General features: G+C 32.8%; 2 protein-coding genes across 2 annotated transcripts; both read left to right on the top strand.

Moving 5' to 3' along the window:
* The first annotated feature begins 3,677 nt into the window (after positions 1 to 3,677).
* On the top strand, positions 3,678 to 10,497 carry LOC127118547 (phosphoinositide phospholipase C 4). The gene is made up of 9 exons (XM_051048758.1): positions 3,678 to 4,394; positions 5,140 to 5,336; positions 6,612 to 6,747; positions 6,892 to 7,146; positions 7,444 to 7,670; positions 8,391 to 8,508; positions 8,774 to 8,926; positions 8,997 to 9,083; positions 10,026 to 10,497. The coding sequence occupies exons 1-9, from the start codon at positions 4,074 to 4,076 to the stop codon at positions 10,317 to 10,319; spliced, it is 1,788 nt and encodes a 595-aa protein (XP_050904715.1). The 5' UTR covers positions 3,678 to 4,073; the 3' UTR covers positions 10,320 to 10,497.
* A 1,266-nt stretch (positions 10,498 to 11,763) lies between these two features.
* On the top strand, positions 11,764 to 15,962 carry LOC127118546 (phosphoinositide phospholipase C 2). The gene is made up of 9 exons (XM_051048757.1): positions 11,764 to 12,289; positions 13,658 to 13,854; positions 13,950 to 14,085; positions 14,163 to 14,369; positions 14,502 to 14,689; positions 14,848 to 14,965; positions 15,044 to 15,187; positions 15,305 to 15,391; positions 15,538 to 15,962. The coding sequence occupies exons 1-9, from the start codon at positions 11,939 to 11,941 to the stop codon at positions 15,835 to 15,837; spliced, it is 1,728 nt and encodes a 575-aa protein (XP_050904714.1). The 5' UTR covers positions 11,764 to 11,938; the 3' UTR covers positions 15,838 to 15,962.
* Positions 15,963 to 17,235: the final 1,273 nt, after the last annotated feature.

Raw genomic sequence — 17,235 nt, 5'->3', positions numbered from 1 at the left:
TCAAAGGGGGGTAAGTTAAAATGTGAGTCTAGATTTGATTTATTTTTTATGAAAATTTGAGATCGTGTAGTGTTTTAGGGGAAGCACGAAGGAAAGACTTGATCACACTTTACTTAATGCTCATGTCGACTCAATTACAATGCAAGTTTTCCAAGCATAAAAAAGGGGGAAACTGAAGTTGCTCTGCCTTCTAGGCCTTTGGTTTTGTTGCTTGTCTAATTTATTATTGTTTATCATTTATCGCTTTCATAATTGAGTCTCCTCTAGTTAGATCTTTGAAAGTATCTTATAATTGACTATAATGCTTTTTTAAATGGTATTTTTCATGCATAAATAAAATTGTTTATATTTGAGTATGATCATTATGCTTTAAGTCAATTGGTTAAGTTAATGGAACAATAACCATATTTGAGGTTGGTTCAAGTTATGTATCAAGTGGAATCTCAAACTATTTTGAAAAATATAAAAAAATTGAGATTTCATGTGTGTGACCTTAATCAAACACAATATATGACTCAAATCAAATCTAATAGGGAAAAATAAGAGAATCGTGTGTCTGTGATTTGAATCGCAATTTACACTTGATTCAAATCATACAACATTGTGACTCGAGTCATAAGTTACACATGATTCGAATCGCACAAGCTTCTATTAGCCACTGCCCAGTTTGATTTGAATCACAACTTACACATGACTCGAATCACACAATTTCACATATTTTCTTGTTGGCCCTGTCCGATTTGACCCAAATCACAATTTCTACTTCATTCAAATCACAGAAAAATGGGTAACTTTTTTTATGTTGATCTTGTTTGACTCTACTTGTTCACTTGACTCAAATCGACAAATGTTCTTGACTTGAATCAGACATAAATTCGTCACTCATTTTGTGCACAATCTCAAGCAGCTATATAAATCATTTTTCTCTCTCCCTCAATAATTATTTTTTTAGATTGTCATTTTGAATTTCTCACCATAATAATGAGAATGATTATTGTGATGATAATCATATCTTTGAAAGTCTTTCTAAAAACTTGGAAACACACTTTCAAAGAACACCTTTTCAAATATATCTTTAGCATCTGAACTCATCCTCAACCTCTAGCAATGTCAACATCATTATTACTTCTCGATTCTAGAGAATGTGAGATCTATTGTAGAGGAGGTTCATTCATGTTGATGTTTGTGAAGTTCTTGAGTTGTAGGTCAAGATTCAGATTGTGTGGTGTTGCTCGAGTTTGGCAATCTAGTAGAAAAAAGATGTCTTTTTCTAGGATTCCTTCGGTTGAGCTATGTGGAAGCCTACATACGAAGTGAGAGTTGTTGTGTTCTTCAGACAAGTCATCACTCAAGAATCAATGGGATCAAGGGAATTACGACATACAGAGATTGGAGAAGGTTGGTGATTCTGGAAGATTTAAGTCAAGATTAGGTGGATCTTACAAGATCGGTGAAGCAGATGCGGTATGCAATAAGAGAGGATCTATATAAGTAGACTAGCTATTTTCAAAAGTATCATGTATCAAATGGTTGTACAGTTTCTGTAAATAATTGTCATTTTATTATTATTGGAAGACTAAATAATTTCCAATGGAAAATCATTGAAGAGTGGATTAAGCTCATGCGAGGATGATAAAGGTGAACAACTATATATCCAATGTACTCTTCTCCTTCCATCCCCCTCTTTAATTTTCTGCATAGTTTTATATGCTTAGGTTTGTATCATTTTCGTAGAATAACATGTTGTTAGGATTTCCGCTTATAGAGATTTCGTGATTAAAGTTTATGTCAGTGATATATTTAGTCATTTGAACACCCTCTCTTGTGATTATTATTGTATGGACTCTTGCAGGTCAAGATTCAGATTGTGTGATGTTGTTGGAGTTTAGAAATCCAGTAGGAAAAAGAAAAAAGTCTTTTCTCCAGAATTACTTCGGTAGAGCTATGTGAAAGTTTACAGACGAAGTCTGAGTTTCTATGTTCTATAGACAGGTCATCGCTCAAGGAATTGGCGGGATTAGAGTGATTGCCACATACGAAGACTTGGAGCAGGTTGATGATTCTGAAAGATTTAAGTCAAGATCATGCGGATCTTGAAAGATCAGTGAAGCAGACGTCGTATGTAACAAGAGAGGATCAAGATAAGAAGAATAACTATTTTTCAAGAGTATTTTGTATCAAGTGGTTGTATATTTTCTATAAACAATTGCCATTTTATTAATATTAGAATAATAACAAATTTCAAATGGGAAACTATTAAAGATTGGATTAAGCTCCTGCGAGGATGATAAAGCTAAACCATTATATATCTGGTGTACTCTTCTCCTCCTCATCCTCTCTCTCTCTCTCTCTCTCTCTCTCTCTCTCTCTCTCTCTCTCTCTCTCTCTCTCTCTCTCTCTCTCTAATTTTTTTGCATAGTTTTGCATGCTTAGGTTTGTATCGCTTTCGTAGAATAACATGTTGTTAGGATTTATTTGCTTATAGCGATTTCGTGATTAAAGTTTAGGTTTGTGATAAATCTAGTCATTTGAAGATTCTCTCATACGATTATTGTTGTATGAACTCTTGTTGTTAGATTGATCATTCGATTAATCAAATTCAATTTAAATTGCGAGTGAAAATTGAATTATGATAATTATTGAAATGCTTCTTTAAGAAAGTTTAGATTTCTCAGATGTTGTGATTACTGATAATCTAAGTTAATTGCAATATCCATTTAATCATATACTTTATAAAACTGCCATTATCTTTTTCTTCCGTTTGTTATATGCTCTAATGGTAACAACAATTGGCCTTAAAGCATGTAATATGCACATCTGTCGGAAAAACTCTGATTTTATATAAAAAAAAAATTAAAATGGTTTTTGGGGAATGGTCTATTTACCCCATCTAGACTGTTTCAATCCCCATATCCTCCACCAACAATTTCTGCACGTTTATTCATACGTTCATCTTAATTCTTCCGAAAAGATAAGAGAATTAAAGCATCTGCAAAATAACTAGAAAAAGACTTAAAACGTAATCCACCAACTCTTAGGCGCACTCTATACTAACAAGAGATAAGTTATCCTAAAACGACCCGCGTTTTTCTTTCTTATATAAAGAGATTTGTTGTATTTGATTTGTCAAGGAATCTCGTAAAACGCGGTGAGCCGTGGAATCATTTGAATGACTTTGATTGTCTTATCTTTTTCTTGTTAGTTGTTGATCGACATTTGATCTATATTTATCATATTTGGTGAGTCTTAGCGTTTGAGCCTTCTTTTCTCCTGGACCGCTTTGGCCGACCTAGAACACCTATTAAATACAAAGAACTTATAAAAAAATATAAAATAAGACAAAAACAATTGTTGAATTTCCTATCTTCTATCTTTTCCGTTATGAAGAATTTTTTTTTTCCTTCTCTTATTCGCTGCAACTTTTCTTGTCATTGTGATACAGAGGAATATATTTTTTAAAACCTTTTGATAAATATTAAAGTTGTTAAATAAGATGATAAATTTGAAATGTCAACTTAGTTTGAATATCAAACTCTTGCCATTTCTAATTTTATTGTTTAAAGAAAAAGTATTTTCATATTTTATATGTTATTGTCCTTTTTTTAAAAATAATATTCCCGTTAAGTTGTCTCTTGTCATGTGTGATTTGTTGAGTTATCAAACCAATACAACTTGGTTGTTTACCCCATTTCTAAAATTGCTCGTGTCCCATACCAACTTTAAAAAAATAGAAATGAAAACATTACTATGATTCTCTCTCAAAATTTCACATGGCAAAATCCTAGATCATTGAAGTATGTGCTGTACTTGGATCACTTTATTCATTTCATTGATTTCTCTATCACCTCAATTTCCATGTGTTATACTATTATTAACCACATTTATTCATCCATGAGTTATGAGTGCACACACACAATAAATACACTAGCTTATCTATGAATTTATGAAGCATTATTGATAGTGTATACAATAACTGTGTAGTAATTTCATTTCAAAGAAGAGGAAAAAAAACTTCATTTAGTTTCATTTCAATTTCATTTGCATTGCATTAACAAACCAATTACTAGTATTATATGGGAAGCTACCGAGTCTGCGTGTGCTTCCGGCGGAGTTTCAAGTCCGGGGAAGCGGTGGTGCCTCAGGAGATCCGGGAGCTTTTCATCAAGTACTCCGAAGGTGGGGCCCATATGACTCCCGACCAGCTCCGCCGCTTCCTCGCGGAGGTTCAGGGCGAGGTAGTGGAGGAGATTGATGAACTTGACCCGCAAAAGGTGGTGGAGGAAGTTTTGCAAAAGCGGCATCACATTACGAAATTTGCGAGGCATAACCTCGCGCTTGATGATTTTCATCATTACCTATTTTCTCCAGAATTCAATCCTCCGATTAGATCTCAGGTAATGTGTCAGAGTCAGTTGCTTTTTCTATGTTTGTTTCAATTCAATGCTTTGACGTTTAGTCAAACACCTTAAGTGCAGTAAAAGATTTTGGTCTTTGATTTCAGATCTCATGATTTAGATTACGCATTCATTCATTGAACTGTATGTTTGGTTCCCAATTTTAGAAGACGCAAAAAGCAATTTTAATAGTGTAGAATTGATTTTAATTGGTCTGGTTTGTGTGTGTTTGGTTCCGTTGAGAAGAAAATTGATTTTAATTGGTCTGGTTTGTGTGTGTTTGGTTCCGTTGAGAAGAAAATTGATTTTAAATGAATTGATTATGTGAAATTGATTCCGGTTAAAAGTGAGTTGAAAATAAAGTGATTTATGTATGAATAAATCGCTTCAAAAATGAGTTGAACAGTAAATTTCAGTGTAAAAATTATGTTCAGACTCATAAGTCAAATCCTATATTCAAGTAGGATCAATTCTAGAAAGTATAATCAATTATATTCGAGAGCAACGAAACATGTTAAAATCAATTATACACATCCAGAATCAATTCGGGGTATTCTAAACGTGAAACCAAAGCATACACCAAATGTAGAATTGATTATGCTCTGAAATTGATTCTACTTAGATATGAAAATTTCATTTAATGTTGTTACACGATTAAGTTTACCAAATTTTCATAAATGAGAATTAACAATTTGATTGTGATAGTTTTAACCTATTAGGGATGATAATTTGTTTTGTAATTCAGGTTAATCAGGATATGACAGCTCCATTGTCCCATTATTTCATATATACGGGCCATAATTCCTATCTCACTGGAAATCAACTCAGCAGTGTTTGTAGTGATGTTCCCATTATAAAGGCATTGAAAAGAGGTGTGAGAGTTGTTGAGCTTGATATTTGGCCCAATTCCACCAAAGATGATATTCTTGTTTTACATGGAAGGTATTTATATTTTTACTGATTAACACATTGCAAAATGGTTTTAATGTATGTTTAGTAAGATTTTTTGATTTACCGATAAATGCCGTTGCTTTTAAATAACCGATTCTAATACGGATTAGTTATGTAACCTATTTCATCACGGGTTAAAATTTAAAATGCTAGTTGGGAAACATTCATAAGACCAAGGTTGTCAAGATCTCGATCTAGGTCTTAAAATCTTACGATTTTGTGATCCCATTCACCTCAACGATCTAGATCTTAAGTAGAATCCTGAGTTGTATCCAAATTGTGAAAAAATCGTAAAACCATTGATTGCGTGCCATCTTGGTCAATTCCGGCCATGGTCAGCCATTTTCCGACCACCACTATTATAGGCCGAGAAGGATGACAAGATGCAGAGGTGCAAAAATAACAGTTTGGCAGCAGTCATTTTTCCACAAATACACTTGCCTACTAAAATATCATGTAAAAATACTTCAGATATATCGTAATATTTTTTTCGTTTTAGTAGTGTCTTACAATTTATGTTACGATCTTATGTTTTACGATCTTGATGAGCCTTTTCGATCTTACAAAAATAATTGGATAGGACCTTTCGAACTTAGTTATGATCTTATGTTTTACAATCATACTATTCCCTCCCGATCTTATGCAAGATCCCGGTCTTATGCAAGATTCCGATCTTGATAACCTTGCATAAGACTATTTGAGCATGAAAAACTACTAATTATTTGAAATGTGTATGTCTCTTTAAAAAACTGTTTAGCTCATGCTGGTGTATCTTTTATTAAGAGTGGAAGAATAAGTAATTGATAGAACTCAAATTTCATGTTCTGCAGACCTATCTTAGGTTGATGAATGAGTTATCACAAAGTGTAGATCACATGAATTTATATATAGGCACTAACAAGGATCTCTTGTTAGGACTGTTCATAGTTAGTTCATGAAGAAAAACCGAACTAAAATAAACCACTACTGCAGTTCGGTAAAACTGATACGAACCATCAATGGTTTGTCCCGAACTAAAAGCCAAACCCTTAAACCAAACCAAAATGATAAAATCAAATTGTGATGGACAGTTCACAAACTGAACTATTTAATTAAACATCAATTCAGTTTGTGACACACAGTTCGGTTCTCTTTTCGATTTGATTTGGTTCCGATTTTTAAATTTATTAAACATTCCTTTTTCTTTGATTTTAACTTTTTTATGGTAGTTCATGCTAAATAACTAGCTTTTTCATATATTCTACTTTTTTTTACATGTGAATGTAGGACATTGACACCACCTGTGGAGTTGATCAAATGTTTGAGATCCATTAAAGATCACGCTTTCGTTGCATCTCCTTATCCAGTCATAATTACTCTGGAAGACCATCTTAAAGCAGACCTTCAAAAAAAAGCTGCTCAGGTAATTATTTGTAAGGACTAAAAACAAAAAGTGGAAATTCTGTAAGGGCTAAATTTTTTTACCCTTTTGATATATCTGAAAGGAGATATTCGTCCAGGTTCACAAAATTTTTGGAATTAAATCATCATTCTGTTTTTATATTAGATGATAACTCAAACATTTGGAGATATGTTGTTCTGTCCAATTGATGAAAATTTGAACAATATTCCTTCACCTGAAGAATTGAAGCATAGGATCATGATATCAACAAAACCTCCACAAGAGTACTTAAATTCCAAAAGCGTGAGGGAGAGTTCCAAACAGTTGCTGAAATCAAATTCGAAGGATTCTGATGAAGATGAATGGAGAAAAGAAGTCACTGATGTTGTAAATGTAAATACACAAAATGAAGATGATAAGGTGAGAAAAGCTAAGAATTGCACTTTCTAGAAGCCTCTATTTTCGCAATACAATGTCCTATTGGTTTAGTTTTATTGGATAAACAACTTTAGTTAGGCGTTTATCATATAAGTATAAGCTATTTTTATATAAAGTATAAGTTGTTTTCATATACAATCTATACGTTGTTTCTATAAACTATTCTGAAGAGCGTATGATCATGTCATAAGATGTTTTATAAGCTCTTCTAAACCGTCTCAAAAGAGCTCATATAAGTAGATAAACTTAAATAAATCAATTCAAACAATCTTCTTACAGGGCGACTCTGACACAAATCAACTGAATGATGATGATGTATCAAGTGATGATGAGTATGAATCAAATCAAGAGAGCGAATATAAGCGTTTAATTGCTATTCATGCTGGAAAGCCTAAGGGTAGTCTTAAGGAAGCCTTAAAAGTTGAAGAGGATAAAGTGAGACGTCTTAGCTTAAGTGAACAAGCTCTTGAAAAGGCTGCTGAGTCACTTGGAACTGATCTTATTAGGTAGTATATCTGATTTCATATCAAACATCAATAGTTCCGTGTTCTTTTGACACATAAATTTGGTATCAGATTTTGACAAAAAATTAGATTATTAATGGTTAGTTATGTTCAGTAGATTGTAAATGGATATAACACGGTGTTGCAATTCATTGATTATTCACTAAGCACACCTAACCATGATTTTAAACATCATTAATCACGATTTTCAGATGTTAAAATATAGAGAAAAATGATGGTGCACTGACCGTGTAAATTATTTTTACACTGTCAACCAATGACAACCATGTATCCCGCCAAGTCAGCTATTAAATTTTAAATTATTTATATGATTTGACACTTTAAAATATTTTGATTGGATGCATGTGTAATACTTTTTTACACTGACAGTGCACTACCATTAAACTCTAAAATATATGTGTGTATTTATTAATCACCCAAGTTATGTTCAAATATGCATGATGTTCATATCTTTTAATCATCTAAATTATGTTCAAATATACATGATTTTCATGTCTTCAAATACAAGCGATATTCATTAACCACGATTCGTATTCAAATATACACTTGATATCATGATTAATGTATGGATCATTATGTGTCAAAATATCATTTTCTCTTGTACTATATTTATGTGTCAAAATGATCCACTACTACTTCTCTTGCACGTTTCATAAAACTCTTCAACATTCTAAGTATAATGCTTTCAACTTTGTATGATAGGTTCACCCAGAAGAACTTTTTGAGGATATATCCGAAGGGTACACGGGTCACCTCCTCCAACTACAAGCCAATGGTTGGCTGGATGCATGGTGCTCAAATGGTTGCATTCAATATGCAGGTTTGCATCTTGTTTTTCATTTTTTCTCTTTAGTGTTACTAATTAGCCTTTTCAATATTAGTTTTGTTTGTGTGTTGAAAATTTATTTATCATTCCTTCTAAACTTATTAAATGTTATTATGTTACATATTATATGGCAACATTAATGTTAAAATTAATGTCGATGATCAGTGTTTTTTCATTTGTCTCTAATCATTCTGCTTAAAAATGGTAATTTTTGTAAATTTGGTATACGTTAGACTAATAGACTTTAATCCAACTACAGGGATATGGCAAAAATCTTTGGTTGATGCATGGAATGTTTAGATCCAATGGTGGTTGTGGTTATGTAAAAAAACCAGACTTTCTTATGAATGTAGGTCCAAATAATGAGGTATTCAATCCTAAAGATAAGTTGCAAGTGAAGAAGACTCTTAAGGTGAGGGAGGATATTATCTAAATGAAGCAGTTAGCAAAATGCGCATTTTTAATTTAATCTTACATGATAGGTGAAAATATATGTGGGAGATGGATGGAGTATAGATTTCGACAAAACTCACTTTGACTTATATTCTCCACCAGACTTTTATGCCAGGGTAAGATTATTTTGTTTTATTAGAATTATTCTCACTTCATCGTATAACTTGTCAATTCCTTATACACCAATACTATTTCTCCTTTGCTACTTTAAGACAATAGTGATTGTGTTTGTCTTAACTTAACTTGTGTAGTATTTAATCTTTTACTACTTGTAGATTAGACAATTTTGATTAGTCAGTCTGATGAAAATGGTTTCTCATTAAGGGCAATTAAGAGAGTGTGCTCCACTCAAGATCTCAGGTTCGAATCATGTTAGGTGCTAACAATTCATGTGTTGGGCTAGTCCAAACAAAGAATTGATCAGGCTTTAAATGGGACCCCCGCAAATGGACGGTGGAATTAATTCCCTTAGATTATGTTTGGATACGGTAAAACGAATGGAGCGGAATGGAACGGAAAGGAGCGGAATGGAGTGGAGCGGAGCGGAATGGAATAAAGATACCATTCCATTGTTTGTGTATTTCATGACGAAAGAGAGCAATTTTATCATTCCACCCAAATTAGAGGGAACAAAAAGTGATGGAAAGTGATGGAATGGGATGAAATGCATTTCATTCGGTTCTGCTCCATTCCATCCATTTTTAATTAATCCAAACAACGGAATTTAAGTTTATTACATTTCATTCCATCAATCCAAACGTACGCTTAGATTAATCAGTTGGGCCGTAAGGCCGGATACCAAGCTTTAAAAAAAATTGAGGAGATATAATATTATGAATTTTCTAGAGTGCATTTGGAAAGTTAAAGGTTTATTTACAGCATATTTGGTCTTGTCTATCCACATAAATACTAGTGTAAAGTGTGGTTATCAAATCGAGATTCAAATCATGATTTGAAAGACCTATTTTTCGAATCATGAATTGAATCTTACTATTAATCATAAGATACATACCATTGGTACTTCCTGCATGCGCTTACATTGTCTATTTGCGAGGCAGGTTGGCATAGCTGGAGTACCAGCTGATGTAACAATGAAGGAAACAAAGATAAAAGAGGACAATTGGGTACCTACATGGGAAGAAGAGTTTACCTTTCCTTTAACTGTCCCTGAACTTGCTTTGCTAAGAGTGGAAGTCCAAGAATATGACATGTCTGAGACAGATGATTTTGCAGGCCAAACTTGTTTACCAATCACAGAACTAAAACAAGGGATCCGCGCTGTTCCACTCTACGACCGAAAAGGAAAGCAGTATAAGTCAGTTAGGCTTCTTATGCGATTCGATTTTATTTAAGCTCTCCTTCTGTGCTTGATGTATCATTTCCTTCGCCTTTCAATCTAGTTCCAATAGTGCAGTTTTCATACCGAGTTTGTATATGTTTTGTAACTTGTTGTAAATTAAAAATAGTCATAGGATTAAGGAAGACATCATGTGTCCCATTTGTAACCTTAATGAGTTTTTCTTTTTCTTTTTTTCTGTGCGGTAAATTTTTGGATTATTTTAAATATATGTGGATCAATTTGGTTAAATTTTTTCAGTTGCTTATTGAAAGCAAAAAGTTGAATCCATCTTTCTAAAATAATGAGAACTCTAATAAACAGTTTATATTATAAGTTGAAATAATTAATCTCTATAAGGTGTTTTTAAGAGTTAAAAGCTAAAGACTTACTACATTTGAAAATACTTGGTTAAAAGGATGGATTCAATTTGTTACCTTATATTTCACATTCCTTTTTATCCTTTCCACTCAACATGAATGCTTCTCTTCTACCTAGCTTTACCAGCACATCACACTGAATATTCCTAACTTTAACTTGATTATCATCTGATGCTACTTTCATCTAAGGAACATACTAGAGCAACCCATCATGGGTGGTTTAAGTGAGCTCTTTAGTGACTGACACATTATTATTTTCATATAAACCGGGTGTCTTTTTTCGCCCGCAAAGGAAAGGAATGTGAATACGTCAGACTGATTTACAAACATTCGTAACCTTGACTGTTTTACAGATATTTATAACCTAGTTTATTTAATAAAAATGTTAGACTTAAACATTTTTAAAAACAAATTTGATTATTTCTTCTGTCTCACAGTGATTCAATTGACCATGTCACAGATATTAAAAAAAACGAAAAAGAGAATGATATTTTTACTAAAGTACCCTTATCATGTATTGAGAATGATGAAAGTAACATTAATTAGATGGTAAATTGGAAAAGATGCATTGAAAATTAAAATAAATCATTCATTTTATGATACTCTTTTATTTCAAATGAATTACTCATTATAAAATGCATAGAATATACATGTTTAACATACATAAGAGGACTATGTAAAGAAAAAGTAAAAACAAATTTAAAAACCTTAATGTAAAACATATTTTTAAATAGGCTTTAATGACATATTAGTCTTTTAAAAAGGTGATTATAGGAAGAAAAAAATCTATAATAGTTCGTATGTCAGACTTTAAAAATTAGAAATTGATCTCGTATATCAAAGAGAACATAATAGACGACAAAACTCTGTCATTTCATCACTATACTCTTTTAAGTAACTTTTCATTTTTTTTTTATTTGATTTGAGAAACTTTTAAGAACCTATCATTGATTCTACTTTTTGACCCTGGACTCTATAACATCTTAGTCTAGGGGGACAGATTAAATTTCATTTAACTCTTACATACAAAAAGAATCTCAAGCCATCTCTTTCTTCTTTACATAGATAAAGTTAACAAAACCAATTTACATTCATCTTGTTATTCACCTTCCTTATGAACATAGTAATAGCATAAATTCTCACTTGAGCTCCAAGCCATAGACAATAATTTTAAAATCCCAAAAAATTTCACACTTTTCATCCCATCTCACTGTTATCTCCCCCTCAAGAAACATCATTAATCAAACAAAAAACAATGGCAACCAAATTTGGTATTAGACAAACCTCTAGGAACAAATCAATGAAACAACACTTCAAAGTCTGTTTTTGTTTCAATAGAATGTTTAAGCTTAAGGTGGTTGAACCACCAGAGGAAATCAACAATATTTTTTATAAGTATACACAAAATGGTACCATGAACATGGATGAACTATGCAACTTTTTAGTTCATTTTCAAGGCGAGGAGAATAATGATGCTACCAAAAAACATGCTCAAGATGTTTTTCATAGTCTAAAGCATCTCAATATATTTCAAAGGAGAGGCCTTCATTTTGATGCTTTCTTTCGTTATCTCTTTGGTGACCTTAATGGTCCCCTTGTTGATCAGGTAATATTTTTAGAAGAAACAATATTTTTAGTTGTTGCAACTTTTTGTTAAAATAAATAAATCTTTTGTATTGTTTAAACAAAAATTAAACAAAATCAATCTTGAGACAGAATACATAGAAACTCATCAAAAATAACTTTTATTCAAATTAAGGAGTAGTTATATATGAATTCAAAGAAGAAGATTACATTATATGGCACACTAGATGAAATATAATATGATTTCAAAGAAGAAGATTGCTAACATTTACAACTCTTTAACTATCTATTATATTTTACGGACACAAATATTAATATAAAATTTTATATTTTGAGATTTAAAAGACGCGGATTTTAAAACGGATCTATATTTTAAACCTTCCTCCACAATTAGGTCTGTCCCACCTCGTCTCGTTTTTTTTTAACTTTTACTGGTTGAATCTTAACGGGACGGATATATCCGTTTGTCATCCCTTCTTTAAGATTATTAGATTTAAGCCGCAAGATTATATATTTATATAACAAATATATATATATATATATATATATATATATATATATATATATATATATATATATATATATATATATATATATATATATATATATATATATATATATATATATATATATATATATTATTAAAACCAAAAATAGTAAGGTTTAGTGTCTTTAAACAATTATAGATATTTTAAATTAGTGTAACATATCTTATTAATCCAACGAAATTAATAATTAAAAAATATTCAATTGGAGAAATCAGAGTTTGATTCGTTATACTCCATAGTAAAATTCTGACTAGAATAATTGTAATGTATTTTTTATAGTTTTTGTAAACAACGCGATGTTAATCTTTTTCACAGCATTCAATAAGCTTTATAGTTTTTGCTCCATTTTGCGTTTTATGTGCAGCTATTTTATTTTGTGAAATTATTTTTGCACTGTTTGGGGCTATCAATCAATGTATTTTTTAGAATTTTGCATTGGACAACACTGGATGGTTGCACATTTACCATTCGATGAAATGCCTAGCTGAAGTGATCCTATTTATTACTAGTTATTATTTTCAAAAGTGTGCTGATTGATCCTTTGTTTTCCATGCTTAGTTTCATTGTTTCTTTATGAGAAAACACGCTCCGCTTGGGACTTGAGAGCGTGCTCCGCTTAAGGTCTCACGTTAGAATTCTGATAAACTCTGGCAAACTCTGGCTTCAAATGAGTCATTTGTTAGTGGACAATGGGATTGGTTCTCTTAGATTAGTCGGTCGCAAGATCGGATACTAAGTAAAAATAGAAAGGGAAAACACCATTTTCTAGTTATTTTGCAAATAGGCCTTTTGGATTGTCTTGGATCATGACTTTGGATGTTTTGATATATTTGTATCTCCAGGTGCACCATGACATGAGTTCTCCTTTGGCTCATTATTTCTTGTACACAGGCCACAACTCCTATTTAACTGGAAATCAATTGAGCAGTGAAAGCAGTACTACCCCAATCATAAATGCTCTCAAAAAAGGAGTTAGAGTCATTGAGCTCGATTTGTGGCCAAATTCAAGAGAAGATGACGTCGAAGTTCGTCATGGAGGGTATCGATTTTCTCTTAAATACCATATTTGTGCAGAGTTACACAAAGTTCATATGCATATAACACAAACTAATGGACTTATTTTTTGAGCTGTAGGACTCTGACTTCTTCAGTGAAACTCAGAGATTGTTTGAATGCCATTAGGGACAATGCATTTGAGGCCTCTGAGTATCCTGTTGTAATAACTTTTGAAGACCATATAACTCCACCTCTTCAACGCAAAGTCGCCAAAGTTTGTAGAATCACCACTAGCATATTTTAAAATTTTAGTAACATTTTTTTAGTTGAAATTAATATTTTTGAATGCAGATGGTGGATGATATATTTGGAGGTATGTTGTTTCGTCCGAATCATTCACGTAAAATGAAGAAATTTCCTTCACCAGAATCGCTGAAAAGAAGGATTCTTATTTCAACTAAACCACCAGAGTCTCCTGAAAATCAAAGCCAAAAGGTACAAGAAGAAGAAGTTGAGTCGAATGAGGACAAAGATGATGGATCTAAACTCAATCATAAGGTGACAATAATTCCAAAAGTGATTTTTGTTTTATAAAAGAAATGTTTTTTTTCACAAAAAGAGAACGTGTTTATATCTTGAATCAGTTAAGGTTTCTAAATAGCTTAATTATTGTTTTTTGCAATTAATTAGGATGAATCGGATGATGAAAGTGAGGAGGAAAAGAGTCTGGCGTATAGAAATTTGATTTCTATTCATGCTGGGAAGCCAAAAGGTAATGTAGAACATTGGCTGTTGGATCATGATCAAGTTAGGCGTCTTAGTTTGAGTGAGCAAGTTCTTGAAGAAATCGCCAAAACTCGTGCAACTGATATTGTCAGGTGATTTTGAATGTCTTTTTGGTCTAGACTCTCAATATTCAAAAGTCATATTAAATTTACTGATTCAGTGACTGTACTAAGTAGTAACAGCAGTTAATCCTAATCGGTGGATTAGATTTATTAAGAGTGTGAAACTCTCTCAACACCAATTTTTTTAGATTCACCCAACGGAATTTGCTTAGAGTATATCCAAAGGGTTCACGCGTGGATTCCTCCAATTATGATCCTATGAATGGATGGATGCATGGAGCTCAAATGGTAGCATTTAATATGCAGGTTAGACTCTGCTTTCAATCTATTTTACAAATCTCTCAAGAGATTTAATTACTTACAATCTGTGTTTTCTTCTTAAAGGGACATGGACATTATCTTCGGTATATGGAAGGAATGTTCAAAGCCAATGGTGGTTGTGGATATGTCAAGAAACCTGACATCTTATTGAACAATAATAAGATCTTTGATCCTAGAGTAAACCGACCAGTTCAGAAAACTCTGCAGGTAAAGAGAATATTGCTATTTGTAATTCATACTTGAAATTGAAACTAAAGAAAATCATCTTTCATTTTGTATTGTATTTTTGAACCAAGTCTAATTTAAATATGATGTAAAAAACAGGTTTTGGTATACATGGGTGAAGGGTGGCATTCAGAATTCGGCCAAACACACTTCGATTTTTACTCTCCTCCTGATTTTCGTGTTCAGGTAATTATACTTCTGAGACTCTCGGCGCTCCCTGACTCCTCAACAAATGGTATCAGAATCATGGTTAAGTTCGGTGGGGAGCGGACCCACAAACATGTAAGCCTCAACATAATAAATAATAATAACATATATATATATATATGCAGGTTGGTATTCATGGAGTGCCAGCTGATATAGACACAAAAGTAACAAGGACAATTGAAGATGAGTGGGTTCCAGTTTGGAATGAGGAGATAAACTTTGCATTAACTTGTCCAGAATTGGCTCTATTATACATCAAAGTCGTTGAACGTGATTTTTCTGGACAACATGATTTTGCTGGACAAACATGTTTACCTGTATCAGAGCTGAAAGAAGGAATTCGTGCTGTTCGTTTGTGTAATCGCAAAGGTGAACCTTACAAGTCTGTTAGGCTTCTAATTCAGTTTCGAGTTTTTAATCACTAGCACTTCAAATGTACATTGTATCAATGTGAATTAATGTTACATTTTATCAATGTATACTTTGTACATTCATGAATATGAACTATCTTGATTGCTTATTAAAACTTCCCTAACAAGTTATCATCAAATTGTGCTTGATTGATTATATTATTGAGATAGCAGTATGAATATGTAATGAAAAGTGTTAATAGATGAGAACTTGTATATGTTTTGGTTGTATGGTTCTGATAGTATAACTAATTAACAGCCTAGCCAAAATGGCTCCCTCAAAAAAGATATTCTCTTTCTCTGGTCCTACCTCATCAATAATAGAACTTCAAGATGATTCTTATCTTTCTGCATTATTCTATACATAACTAACTACTCACTCCTACGCCTTTCCTACTCATTCATTCTCTGCTCAGCTTCATAGGCTTCAACTTCAACTTCAGGTTTTCCCAGCCCTTCTCGTTCATTCCTAAACAAAAGAATATTGTGCAAAGGTGTTGGAAAATATATTATTTCCGGTTTTATTATTGTCTTTAATATTATCTTTATTTTTCTTTATTCTCCATTAAGGAGAAAATCAATTGTAATAATTGTATCTTCACTATATAAACCAGCCTAAGGCTGACGAATAAAACATTACAGCTTTTATATATATTTTTTTCAATATGGTATCAAGAGCACTGGATTAGGGGTTACCGTAAAGCTTTCCTCAACCTATTTTTGTTGGGTTAGGGGTTACCATAAAGTTTTCCTCAACATATTTTTGTTGGGTTAGGGGTTACTATAAAATTTTCCTCAACATATTTTTGTTCGACCCGATTCGCATACCCGCTTAGCCTCCTATGGCGAATAACAACAACAGGTGGCCTTCCTCATCACAGACCTACACTAGATCCAATCATGGCGACCAACAACAATCTGAATCTGAAGGCTCAGTTCTGCCTACTAGGAACCTTGACGAGGGAAGAAGGTCAGACAGAGTTCCTTGGTGTGATCACTGCAAGCGCGAACGGCATACACGTGAAACTTGTTGGAAGCTCAAAGACAAACCTCCTAACTGGAAGAAGAAAAGTGGTTGTGCATTTCAGGCTAGTAATTCTGATCAAGGGCAACAACCTCCTCCGTCTCAGTTTCCACTCACTACGGAGCAGCTAGACAGACTGTACAAACTCCTCGAGTCTCCAACCCCTTCTTGCTCTATATCAACAAAAGGTAATTCTGCATTTCTTAGTGTTAGTCCCAATCATACTTAGATAGTAGATGCAGGAGCATCCGATCACATGGCAGGTGAATCTACTATGTTCTCTTCATATAGTCCATGTGCAGGTAATCAAAAAATAAAAATCGCAGATGGCTCTTTTTCAGTCATTGCAGGTAAAGGGTCAGTTGTCTTGTCTCCAATATTAACTCTTA

This window comes from Lathyrus oleraceus, chromosome 2 (assembly GCF_024323335.1).
Source record: "Lathyrus oleraceus cultivar Zhongwan6 chromosome 2, CAAS_Psat_ZW6_1.0, whole genome shotgun sequence".
NCBI lineage: Eukaryota > Viridiplantae > Streptophyta > Magnoliopsida > Fabales > Fabaceae > Lathyrus > Lathyrus oleraceus.
Note: the sequence above shows the minus strand (reverse complement) of the source record. Positions and strands in the feature narration are given on the sequence as shown.